At 39.9% G+C, this 13,524-nt stretch overlaps 1 protein-coding gene across 1 annotated transcript in view; it reads left to right on the top strand.

Moving 5' to 3' along the window:
* Positions 1 to 12,501, top strand: part of LOC103132442 (integrin alpha-11-like) — a gene marked incomplete at its 5' end in the record, with an annotated part of 28,104 nt that extends 15,603 nt beyond the window's left edge. The window contains 7 exons of the mRNA XM_007544252.2: positions 5,476 to 5,552; positions 6,835 to 6,918; positions 7,157 to 7,256; positions 9,223 to 9,336; positions 10,948 to 11,034; positions 11,154 to 11,264; positions 12,358 to 12,501. Coding sequence (XP_007544314.2) covers positions 5,476 to 5,552; positions 6,835 to 6,918; positions 7,157 to 7,256; positions 9,223 to 9,336; positions 10,948 to 11,034; positions 11,154 to 11,264; positions 12,358 to 12,480 — 696 coding nt within the window. The remainder of the gene's footprint in view (positions 1 to 5,475; positions 5,553 to 6,834; positions 6,919 to 7,156; positions 7,257 to 9,222; positions 9,337 to 10,947; positions 11,035 to 11,153; positions 11,265 to 12,357) is intronic.
* Between the last annotated feature and the right edge of the window lie 1,023 nt (positions 12,502 to 13,524).

Below are 13,524 nucleotides of genomic sequence, written 5' to 3' on the forward strand. Positions count from 1 at the left end.
AATCAGAAACAAACTGACATCTTCCCCCATATTCTCTGAACAGGAAAGATGGCCAGTTTCCCGACCCAAAAAGAATGTTCACTAAATGTCACAAGGTAACTGAAATAAAGAACTGATACAAAGCACATTTAGACTGTAAATAAATAACATAATATCAATAATCAATATGGGATGGAACCCCTGGTCTCCATCACATTTCCTCCCCCCCATCACCCAGGACAACAGTACTCAGTCCTCAAACATCCTCGCCAGAGAGTCAGCCACAAGGTTAGACTTCCCTGACTTATACTGCACTGTAAAATCAAAAGGTTGTAATGACAGATACCATCTTGCAATACGCATATTAGAGTCTTTCATTTGGTGTAACCATTTCAGCGCCCGATGATCTCTCTCCAGGGTAAAATGGAGGCCCAACAGAATCCCCCGCAGTGATTCCACAGCCCACTTAACTGCGAGGCATTCTTTTTCAACTGTGGATTACCTGGTCTCTCTGTCTTGAAGCTTCCTACTGAGAACAACAATAGGATGCCTCTCGCCATCAATGTCCTGCAGCAACACGGCACCAAAGCATACTCCAGAGGCGTCAGTTTGCAGTATAAACGAGTTATCAAAGTCTGGACTGTAGAGAACAGAGTCACTGGAGATTGCAGAATTAAGGTCCTTGAAAGCTTTGTCACACTCCTCAGTCCACTTTACTGTATTTGGTGCAGAGACTTTTGTTAAATCCATAAGAACAGCAGCCCTGTCTGCAAAATGGGGAATGAGCTTACTACACCACCCCACTAACCCAACAAAGGCACAGTCCTTCCTTTTTGTTGTAGGAACTGGGTATGCATGAATCGCTTCTACTTTTCCCACTTGAGGTCTAACTTGGCCATGTCCCACCACATAGCCCAGGTATTCTACCTGCCTCTGCGCCAACGTACATTTATTAGGGTTAATGGTGAGGCCAGCAGATCTAATGAGTTGTAAAACATGCTGCAGATGATGAACATGCTTCTCCCATGTCTGGCTAAAAATCACCACGTCATCCAGGTATGCTGCAGCAAAGTCAGATGCCTCCCTCAGCACCTGGTCCATGAGGTGCTGAAACGTCGCTGTGCCCCCTGCAGGCCAAAGGGCATAACCCTGAACTGAAAAACCCCAAATGGTGTTTTAAAAGCAGTCAATTCTTTCGCTTCTGATGCTAGGGCCAGCTGCCAGTAGCCTTTGCTGAGGTCAAGTGTGGTAATAAAATTGCATCTCCCAACTCTCTCCAACAGTTCATCAATGCGAGGCATTGGATAAGGGTTGAATTTAGAGACACTACTAAGATATCTAAAATCAATACAAAATCTTAAAGTGCCATCCTTTTTTGGTACTAGCACTACTGGACTGCACCATTCACTCACAGAGGGCTCAATGATCCCCAGCTCCAACATGAACTGTATCTCGTTCTTGAGTTGTGGGACGAGACGTTCTGGAACCCTGTAGAACTTCCTGCAAGGTGCAGCATCATCTCTGAGGTGAACCCTGTGTTTTATCAGGCTTGTGAACCCAGGTTTTTCCTGAAACAGCTCTGGATCCAAAAGGGGTTTCATGTCCTGCTGAAGATGAGAGAGAGAAATTGCAACAGGTACGGAGTTACAGGCTGGAAAAAATAGCTCATCTTCCTCCTCATCGTCCACCACACGCACAAAGAGTTGCAGTAGAACAGTTTCTGCATGCTCCTCATTCTGCATTGGAACCTGTTGAGATGACTGAGAAGCAGACGGCATTGCAAACTGTTGTGGTGAGTCGTGGTATTGTTTCAAAAGATTTACATGGAAAGTTTGATGTTTCTTCTTCCTTTCTGGCATATACAGTTCATAATTAAGCTTCCCAACACATCGTGTGACCTCATAAGGGCCCTGCCATTTAGTGAGAAGCTTATTGTCACTGGTGGGGAGCAACAACAACACCTTCTGTCCAGGATGAAAACTCCTCTCCCTGGCATTTTTTTCGTACCAGGTTTTTGTTTAGTTTGAGCTGTTTTCATATGTTGATGTGCCAATACAGCCATTTGTTCCAGTCTGTCTCTCATTTTTATCACATAGGACACCACATGCTCACCCGATGGACTTGGGCTTTCCCATTGCTCTTTAAGAAGATCCAACGGCCCCCTCACTTGTCGTCCATACAGCAGCTCGAATGGAGAGAATCCAGTTGACGGTTGTGGAACCTCTCGATATTTAAAAAGCATATAGGGCAGCCATTTGTCCCACTCTGTGCCAGTCTCTGAAACAAACTTGCGCAGCATGTTCTTCAGTGTTTGGTTAAAACATTCAACCAGTCCATCTGACGGGGGGTGGTGTTTATACCCTTTATACCTCACAACTGATAGACCTGTTTCAAAAGTTTTGACAGAAAATTAGTCCCACAGTCTGTAAGGATCTCTTTAGGAATGCCTACCTGTGAAAACAGAAGCTACTTGTTTAGCTTTCACTGATCTCAAAGGAAAAGCTTCAGGGTATCTTGTAGCATAATCACAGATAACCAGAATGTAACGGTTACCAGAGGAGCTTTTCTCCAGGGGACCTACAACATCCATTCCTATCCTTTCAAATGGCGTTTTATGATAGGTAATGGCTGGAGATGAGCTTTAGAAACACCTCTGTTCGTAGTTAACTGACACGTGTGACAGGAAGAGCAGAACTGTTGCACCTGTGTGTACATGCCTGGCCACACAAACCGACTTGCTATTCTATGGAGGGATTTCTGAAATCCAAGGTGCCCAGCCCAAGGAACTGAATGAGCGAGTTCCATCACTTTCCCCCTTAGCTGCTGTGGTAAAGCAATGGCTTCTGATCTACCTTTAACCTGATAAAGAACACCATTCTTCACAACATAAGTTGCATCTTCCAAGGCATTTATTTTACCCTGCTTCTTTCCCTCAACTTCTGTAACCTTATCAAACCATGGTTTTAATGTTGGGTCTGATCTCTGATGGGCAGAAATATCTGAAGGAATATCAAAGTCAAATAACGGGCAAGGTTTCATCTTTCCTTCCACCTCCATTCTGGCTGAACCTAAAAACTTCTTTCTTCTTTGAGCTCTGGATTTGGATGGTTTTACACTGCCCACCTCTAGTTCTACATCAAAGAATGGTAATTCCTCAAGTGAGTTCTGTACCGCCTGGGTTCTAGTAGTGACCAAGCAATAGATTGGAGAGGAAAGTTCTGCTCCTGTCACTATGGGGACATTTTTCTGTAAGAGTGTAGTGTTCTGAACTGTGTTCCCTCATGGCTACCAGTTTGAGTCAAATGTCCAGCTGCTGTGTTTGACACTAAATCAGTCAAAGTGGGGACATCCAAGCCCAAAATGACAGCATAAGGAAGCCTCAAAGCTAATGCTACAGGTAATAGAAATGTCTGACCTCCTATAGTTAGATAAATCTCAGCTACAGGATACTCCATTTCATCACCGTGAATGCAACTTATTTTTGTCTTAGCATCACTCCACAGTTCTCTTGGCACTAAGCTAGACAGAACCACAGACTTGAAACTTCCTGTGTCTAACAAAGCTGTTTCACATTGACCATTAACTAACACAGGGACTGTGTGAGCAGGTTCAGGGGCAAGGGATGAGGAGGGTGGTCTGGGAACTGAACAGAGAAGGGAGGGCTTACTCCGTGTAGTGGCAGGACATGTATACTGTGTATGACCCATTCTGTTACACTGAAAACACCTGACATCTGGTCTTGAGGAAGAGTAGTTCTTAGCAGGGTTGGGTTTAGCAACAGAAAATGACTTGGTAGCTGAATAACTCCTAGTCTGACCTATAGCACCACCCCTTTCACCCCCATCAGACTTACTTCTTCCCGTAGGGAAGTTTTCACAGCCAAAGTGGGCTCCTCTGGTCCCCGTCCTTGCTGACAAGAAGACTTCTGCCAAACTTGCCGCCTCCTCTGCAGACTTTGGGGCTCGTTACTGGATCCACACCTCCAAGTCCGGATTCACCATCCTTGGGAACTGCTCCATGATCATCAGTTCTAAAATGTTCTTCACTGTAGAAGTCTCTGGTTTGACCCACTTATAGAACATGTCTTTGAGTCGAACATAAAGTTCTTTTGGTGTCTCACCCTGATGAATGTCCAGGGATCGAAACCTCCTTCTATAGGTGTCGGCAGTTATCTCATATTTGGTCAGAATGGCATCTTTCACCTTGTCATACATGTGAGAATCTGCAATGTCCATCAGCACATAAGCACTACGTGCTTTCCCAGTAAGTAGTGGAACCAGTCGGACTGCCCACTCATCTTTAGGCCAATGACAGACCTTAGCTATTCTTTTGAAAGTTGTTAAGAAATGCTCAACATCATCATCAGCAGCCAATGGAAGCAGCTTTGGCTCCCTCTGTGTGACTGGTAGCTGGTAGGACATCTGACTTTGTCCATCATCATGGCCATCTCCATCATCATCATAAGTGTGAGGATCCTCCTCCAAATAGTCACCCTCATGCTGTCGTTCCTCCTTCAATTCCTCCACATGAGCCTGGAGTTGTCAAAACTGTTGTTGTAAATTCTTCCATCTTACTTCTTGGCGTGCTGATTCCTTCTCAATCTGCTGGTCTCGGGTAGTTTGAGACTGCATCAGTGATTTGACGAGGCTTGCCAGCTGATCTAGTTTGTCATCAGTGCTAGCACCACTAGCAGCTTCAGCTCCACTCATAGCAGCACTACTCTCTGGAGTCTCAGTTTCATTACTTCTTTTCCCACCTCTTGTCATTATTGCCTCATTGTTCCTCCAAAGCCACACTTCTGACACCACTTGTCACTTTGACTGGTGGAGGCACTGCATTCAGGAAGGAAGTAAGGCAACAAAGTGTAGTTGAGGTGGGTTTATTTGGGAGCTCCAGGTCACCATTACACAAACACCCTTCACACAGTGAAGCAAAAAAGCTGACATTCATACCTGAGGCAAGTTCCAACACTTAACCAGGTAAAGGGGTGATCAAAAAAAAGATAAACAAGAAACAAACACTACTTACACAAACCTAGCAAACAATAAATGATACAACAAATATTTACATGCATGCAAATTATTAAAACTAAACTAATCTAAGGTCAATCAAAAGTAAATATAACTAAATATAAATCCTCAGAGTATTACCCCTCTTAATGGAAGATGGTATGCTCCAGGAGCATTTGTCTCCTTTTCTGCTCCACCTTCCTGAGACACACCCAGAAAGGCAAGTACTCAAACAATTAACTCAAATTGAACCAATCTAAATCAGAAACAAACTGACATCTTCCCCCATATTCTCTGAACAGAAAAGATCGCCAGTCTCCCTACCCAAAAAGAATGTTCACTAAATGTCACAATGTAACAGAAATAAAGAACTGATACAAAACACATTTACACTGTAAATAAATAACATAATATCAATAATCAATATGGGATGGAACCAGTGGTCTCCATCACAAGGTTGTGACAATTTTGTTCTGCTCCAATTCAGGTAACTTTTCATCTGGAGTTGGAGTTCAGCCATTCCATCTTTCTTCATTCGGCACAAGTAACCATGGTAACGACTAGGTGAGAAACTTATTTCTGATGTTTATCATTATAGCAATATCTTAGTTTGACTTATCAAAAGTAAATTTGCATTATTTTAAAAATACAATATTGAAATTGAAAGCCTACATCCCATTATACAAACTCCTTTGTATTAGGTATTAAATATTAGTATGACAGTTTAAACATTGAGTGCTCTAGTTTTGCTAGAAAAACTATACAGTAGGATCAGTGGCGCAACTGCACATTATTCAGGTGGATGCGAAAACATAAATCGCCCCCACCCTCTTCGAAGGAAGGAACGTCAGCGTAGAAAATAAACGCTCGCTCGCTTCCCCCCTGAGGTGAGGATATGTGAAGTGTGAAACTCGCGCTAGATTTATCTGATTATGTGCATGAGGTGAAGGAGCGTAAGGCTCGCTGAAGTGTATGGGAAAACATAATCGGCCCCCTCCAGACGGGGTTTTGGCACCCCCTCTGGTGCTGCGTCCCTATGCATTGCATGCGCTACATACCCACTTTTTGCGCCACTGAGTAGGATTGATGTAGAAATAGCTGAATGTTGCTGCATTGAATTAAACTAGAGTTTAATTCAAGGGTGGCCAGATGATGATCAAGGTTGTAACATGGTGTCTGTACACTGATAAAAGAATATATTCAGTTGCTCTAACCTGGTAGTGATGTGTGAGTCCTGAATGAATTGCTCAAAACCTGAGTCATATTACTAATTCCAGAATTATTGTATATTATATTCATAAAAGAACTGCCCTGTAGCAAAGCAACTTACACTCAATATTCAACCGCTCTGCTTACCTGACTTTATATTATGTCTCTTAACCCCCTTCTTTCCCCATTTTCTGGTTCTTCCCATAAAGGGGAGTTTTTCCTCGCCACTGTCGCTACATGCATTCTTTGCACCAATGACTGATTGGTGTAAAGTCATCAACACAATTCAACTGAATATCGCTATCGCTACATCATCATCCAGGAAGAGTAAATGGTGCAGCTCAATGACTCCATGCAACCCACTGAATTTCCTAAGATAGAAAACTTCTTTTCCCCAGTTTGAATGATAAAGTGAACTTGACTGGCTTTTTTAATAACTAGGATTATTATTGAATTGACTTGACTTTTTTTTTTCTTTTTTGGTAAAGTGCCTTGAGATGACATGTATTGTGAATTGGCGCTACTTAAATAAAATGAGTTTAATCAGTAAACTGAAATTAATTACATATACTTTTGCACTACAATTTGAAGGCTGGCTCATCTCAAATGTTTTGAAATGTTTCCATGTGTTAATCAGTGAGGGAGAGGATGGATACCCAGATGACAACACCAATAACATCATCCTCCCTTTAAAATATCAAGCTGACCTTCTCTTCACCAGGTGGGTCTTATAGAATTTAGCCATTTAAAAGTAAAAGAATGGTGAACCTGACATAAAAGTTACTTTATCAGGTGATTTATTTAAACAGTATTTAAAAAAAACAAAAACAAATACTATACATTTGAAAATGTCATTTGAAAGCTCTTTTATCGTATGAAACTACAGTTATGTGTGTTCCCATAAAGGGGAGTTTTAATAACACATTGTTACAGCTGAATTCCTTTGTTTCTACTGACAGAGACACCGATCCTCACCGCTTTGAGATCAGATCTGGGTTTTACTCTTCTTCCGGAAAAGAACCAGACACCGCCTTCCCTACCTTCAACCTCACGTTTAATGCAAGTTACAGATACTCATTCAAAAACAAGAAAGTATTGCTGATTGATGAGCTGCAAAGAGCAAATATTCCTGTAGGTGAACAAAGAGCTCTCATAGTTTTTTAGTGTAAAGTCTTGATGCTTATAGCATAAGCTAATTTACAGCACTTGTCCCTAGAAGGACTTTTATAAATAATATATCTAAAAAATTATTTGTTGTATAATCTAAAATAGTTAAAATAAATTACTCAATTTTAATATGACATTAATGCTCACACGTGGAATGACAACCTCTGACTAGGACTGTATCTTATATATAAATTTACTTTCTGTATAATTTACTCTTCACCAGGGGTGAAAGTAAGGGGGTACGGCAGGGTACCCCTAAAAGATTTAGCGGGGGTACGCAGTACCTGCAAAAGAGGGGAGAGGCTGTCTGCTGTAAAAAATCAACGGGTTCACTGTGCAGCCGTGAGTTCACCCACTAATCAGCCGTGACTGATTAGTTTTTCAAGAACAATCTAAAACACAACTTAATCAGTTAATAAATAACTTTTTTCCAATTTCATATTGTTTCTGAACTGTTCGTGCTTAACTAGAGCAGCGGTGCAATATGTCGATCGTGGAAGGTTTTGAGTCGATTTTGGCATTAGATGACAAACTGAACGCCGCCAGGAGGCTGAGACCAGCACGTCCTCCTCTGGCTGGCTTAAAACGTTCGTAACTTTATTAAAGAACAACAACAAAATCAACAAAACGTGTTCAAATTAATGACCCAACAACAATAATAATCTCAGTGATTATTGTTTCAACAAGGTGTTGCGCAATTCTGTGCGTTTCGGTTCCATTACCAAAATAACGAGCAGAGCAGGAGCTTAAAATTAACTAATCAACCACTGCTGACAGGCTTATTAATGATCGCAAAATAAATATCAAGCCTGCCCACCTAATATTGTAACGGACTGAATATTATGTTTTTAACGTAATCTCTGGTCGGCTTGCGGAGCGCAGGAGGTTGCCATGGCAACGGGTGTGCTTAATTGACAAAGAGAGAGACGGAGAGTAAAAATGTGCGAGTGGTTTTGAGTTGATCACCTGTTCAGGTTGTTTTACCTTTGTTTACCTTTGCTGTGGCGCTTTACAGCCGCTGTAATTTCTGAACGTTCAATAAACAACAAACTTGGACTAATTATCTCGTTATTTGTGAGTATGCGTTATTTACAACAAACATCAAACACGGTAAATATGTTTCATTAAGTATTTAACAAATGGCTTCTACCGCGATAATTATGTGAAATTAAATTAATTGTCTAATAAAAAAAAATAGTTTGATGCTGTCGAGCTCAGAGTCTGAGAGGCTTTTCCTTTATCAAACTTCTTTTTTTGCCTCTTATTTAGTTGAAATATTGATGTTGATGAGATTTTCTCCAAAATAATAACCTTTTTCAACCTTTATAGCTCCACTGTTGAAAATGAGGCTTTAACATTCACAAATGACAGTCAAATAAAATCCAGTCCAACATCTGGCTTGAGATGGTTCCTCTGGAACCTGTTGGAGGAAAAATATCCCAACTTCAGAAGATGTGCTTTTAACCCAACAGAGCTCTGTGGTTCCTCCTATCAGTATGAGAGTCAGGGTGAGGAGGCGCCATGTTAGGAAGAGAAGTGGAAGCTGCGTCTTCAGAACAAACATGTCATGATGCTGGGCTACTGATTATCCCTCTGTCTGGACACAGGATCAATAGAACCAGATTAAAAGCTAAAATGAATGGTTATATGCCAGACATGGAAAACTGGGATGTACTCCATGCCATGATGTTCAGAATTTAGGTCTCATTTTGGGGTGTCAACATCCCTCAGCCAGTGGACTGAGGGAAATACAGCTTTATTTTGTAGCAATTCAAGAGCTACCCAGCTTTTATCGCTTCGCAAAAATTTCATAGTACCCCCAAGAATTTAAAACTACTTTCACCTCTGCTCTTCACAGGTTCAGAATCTGGGAATCTTCTTTGTAAAGGACATCATTTTAGAAGCTGATATCTGGTCTGTGACCAAGGAGGGCAACCAGCTGGTGGACATTACAGATTATTTCATCGAAGAGGTAATTCATGTTATACATTTAATATATATTGCACTGCTAAAACACAAAAAGTCTTTGTACAATAAAACAAAGCTAACTTAAGAGTAATTTTTCAGCAAGACAAATGTTTCAAGTCAATAATTTCTGAATATAGATTTTAAAAAGGTATTGCTCCCTGTGGCAGATTTTTTCACATGTAAAAAGACCTTTCTGTTATAAATGGGAAAAAAAACTTCCAGTGCCAAAATCTTTTTCTCTTAGATCAGATACGTTATAACCAGTAAATGAGTGGAGATCTTTTTATTTCACAAAAGTCCAATAAAATCTCAAAAATGATAATATGAGTTGAATCAGGGGTTGGTAGAGCTGCCTTACAGCAGGAAGGTTCTGGGTTCGATTCCCAGCCCGGGGCCTTTCTGCATGGAGTTTGCATGTTCTCCCTGTGCATGTGTGGGTTCTCTCCAGGTACTCCAGCTTCCTCCCACAGTCCAAAAACATGACTGTTAGGTTAATTGGTTTCTTTAAATTCTCCCTAGGTGTGAGTGTGTGTGTGCATGGTTGTTTGTCCGTTCTGTCTCTGTGTGGCCCTGCGACAGACTGGCGACCTGTCCAGGGTGTACCCCACCTCTCGCCCAGAACGTTAGCTGGAGATAGGCACCAGCAACCCTCCCGACCACACTAGGGACAAGGATGTAAAGAAAATGGATGGATGGAGTTGAATCAGAATTCCTAATAAGCTAAATGTTTGTGTAACCTACTTCAATGAGAACTCATTTATTTCTTGTTGAATTATTCTATATCCAACTGTTATGAGCTGTTTAGCAATAACTGAGACAGATGAAACCTGCCAGTGTTTATATCCTTCTGTTATGATGAATTCATTAAAAAGTGAACCTGAGTGCTTGAGGAGGGAGCTAGAGAACGGCTGGCCGAAATTAGCATTCATAAATCGGATCAACATTGAGCTAAACGCTGCTTGCTTGGCGGATATTGGAAAATCCAATATCCAACTCGAAACTAACTTCACTAACTTCACTTCGGTGCCATCTTTGCAGTTGGTAACACAATAAAACCACTGGGATAAAGTTTGTTTTGGTCTGTTGCCTGCAAAGATGGCACCGAGCGACTGCACCTAAACACCCCACAACGTCTGACGCAGTGACGTTGGTTCCAAAGCTCTATTGGCCAATAGTAGACATAGAAGGCAGCTCTCCTCATTAACATAATGATGCAGCAGAAAAACAGCAAAGGGAAAAACAGCAAGCAGAAAAGGGAGAAACAAAAAAAAGACTAAGCAAAATATCTATTTTTCTTGACGGAAACTCATGTGTAAGGAAAAGGAAAAACTAAATATATATTTATGCTTTTATTTCTTATCAAAATATATATTTATACTTTTAATTCTTATCAAAATATATATTTCTTCTTTTATTTATATATTTCTTCTTTTATTTTTATTCTTTTATTTATATATTTATTCTTTTATTTATTTTTGTGTCGGTTTTGGTCCTCCATAAAATTCACTATCAAATAAAAGCCATTAATCTCTAAACCTTGAAGAAAATGTCCAGAATATCAAATTTAGTTATAGTTGAAAAACTTTACTGTTGGCATTTGTTTGTTTTTTCTCAGAAGGGAACTAATTCCAGCTGCATGTTACCTCTTATTAAATCTACTGCTCTGAGTAAACCAGAGGATCTGACTCATCTGTCTCAGCTGGTAAGAATAAACATTTCTTTTTTTTATTTCCTTATAAATGGAGAAACCACCCATAAAATTGTTTTTATTTGTTCTGTGTTTTTATTCTTTATTCTTGCTTCTGTGTGCATTTTGTCCAGAACTCCAGTAACAGTGTGAGCATACCGCTTCACTGCATACTCAGCCTGTCACCCTCCAAGGCACTGAAGCTCACATTCAGAGGAAGACTTCATCTACCGACTCTGCAGGCTGTTAGTTACCATGTTTGTTTTACTCTTATAAAACTGAAGTTGGTTTACTGCTTATTGAGGTAGTATAAATTCAGGGAGAACAGTTACTAGACTGGCAGCTATCAGGTAGTTATATAGACAATACCTTGTTTTTAATGTTCCATCAAAACAAGTGAAAAATAATGAGACAAATAAATTCTACATGCACTCTCAGCTATTACTGTGGAACCTGGATGGTGATTTCCTGCCAAATTATTTTTAACATTTCCAGTAATTCTGGGTAATTTAGTGCTAGATACAATTAATATGAACAATGCAAATACATGTCAGCTTTGTGATGATTTTTAAGAATTCTGAATGAATTACAGTTCTCTAGAGTTTACCAAGATATGTAACTCTAACCTTCAGTTTAAAGTTAAGAAGGTATATTTTCTTAGAAGGCAGATATTCTACTATACAACAAGATGTCCCATCAAGAACCCAAATTGTCAGTTTTTGCCATAATTTTAATGTACTGTGGGGGAGGTAGGAGGGTGTCAGAGAAAATACAAATATGGGAGCACAGCAAGAAATGAGGGTAAAAGACTGTAGTTATCTGGTCAAAATGGGAGACTTGACTTGACAGGTATGAGTCAAATCTCTCTTTACCTTGAAATGCCTAGGTTCTTCATGTTTAGATTCAACAAAAAATGTTGGAAGCATCTCTGAGATCTTGACATTACAGCGCCTTAAAGTTGCAGCTCATTCAATGGCTGTGCATCCATTTACATAACTCATTCCATTTGGGATCGGTAAAGTACTTTTGAATGATTTTCAACCAAATTCCATTGGTGCTCTGTTGGAGTTCATATTTATGAGTTTAAAATGCATCAACATACCATAAAGTCACTGCCAGCTTCAACCAGTTTTTGAGATGTTCAGACAATTCAGAGATGAAACTCCTATTTGTGATAACAAGCAGCTTAGCAGGTGTACCCGATGAAGTGGTTGGTTAGTCTGCATTTCCCCATGTACCCCTAAAGCTTGTATTTAAAAGTGTCAGGGATACTGAGAGAAATTGGATTCATCTAGTAACAAACTTAATTTTTGTGTTTGACATCCACCTAAATTATAGGTGAGTTTCAGATCCTTAGAGCTGCTGACTGTTACCACAATACAGCTAGAGAAGACCAATCCGATGTTTCTTCAGGAGGATATCCTTGTTCGACAGGTACAACACTGTCCTGACTTCTACTAACTAGTTAACCTACATATCTATTTAAATCATACATGTTCATACATGTTTACTATCAGTAAGGGTGCACTACAGGTTCAGAACATATGCAGAATGTTGTTTAACTAGGTGCAGGGTTATGCAATATTTTGTAACACAACTTCAAAAAGTGAAAACCAAACTAACTGAGAGGTATCACCCAGCTCTGCTATTTGGCAAAACTAAAACTAAGGTTGTCGATACAAACAAAAAACTTTATGTCAGCATACGCATTTTCCAACAGCAATAAACTACATAACTAACTGAATTGCTAACCAAAAAGGCATTAAGCTTTTTAGATAAACTAGAGAAACTTAATTTTACCTGAGAAAAATCAGCTAAAGTCCAAACCCAGCTGCCTCCACCAGGCTGTACATGAAACGCTGCATTCAAATACACAACCTAGTATTCACTAGGTTGTGACATGTTTTATTCTCCAATATGGGCACAGTTTTACCTATCCATGTACAGGTACATGGACAGGTACGACAGGTACAACACTGTCCTGACTTCTACTAACTAGTTAACCTACATATCTATTTAAATCATACATGTTCATACATGTTCACTATGTATGAACATGTATGATTATACATGAATATACCTGACATGAATATCCATGCCAGGTATATTCCTGGCATGGATAGTTTGAGAAAATAATACAATTAAATTAATTTCAAAAAAGTGAAACTTTTATGTTTATCAAACTTAATAAATACAGTATTTCTTATTTAGTTTTCTTAACTGAAATGTATCAAAAATGTGCCAAACTCTGCCTTTAAAGCCAGAATGCATACTGAACATACTGAACAGTGACTTCTGCGTAATTAGAATAATCAGGTTGTCATGATCCATGACCTGTGTTTAGTTTTGAGTTTTTCTGTGTAATTGTTTCCCTGTGAGTCTTTGTCCTGTCCCCTCGTTGATTGTCTCCCAGGTGTGTCTCATTCCCTTGATTAACCCGTGTGTATTTAAACCCACCTGTTGTCTTTGTCTCTTGTCGGATCCTTGTCATTTTTTGCCTCCTTC

This window comes from Poecilia formosa, unplaced genomic scaffold, assembly GCF_000485575.1.
Source record: "Poecilia formosa unplaced genomic scaffold, Poecilia_formosa-5.1.2 Scaffold1056, whole genome shotgun sequence".
Lineage (NCBI taxonomy): Eukaryota > Metazoa > Chordata > Actinopteri > Cyprinodontiformes > Poeciliidae > Poecilia > Poecilia formosa.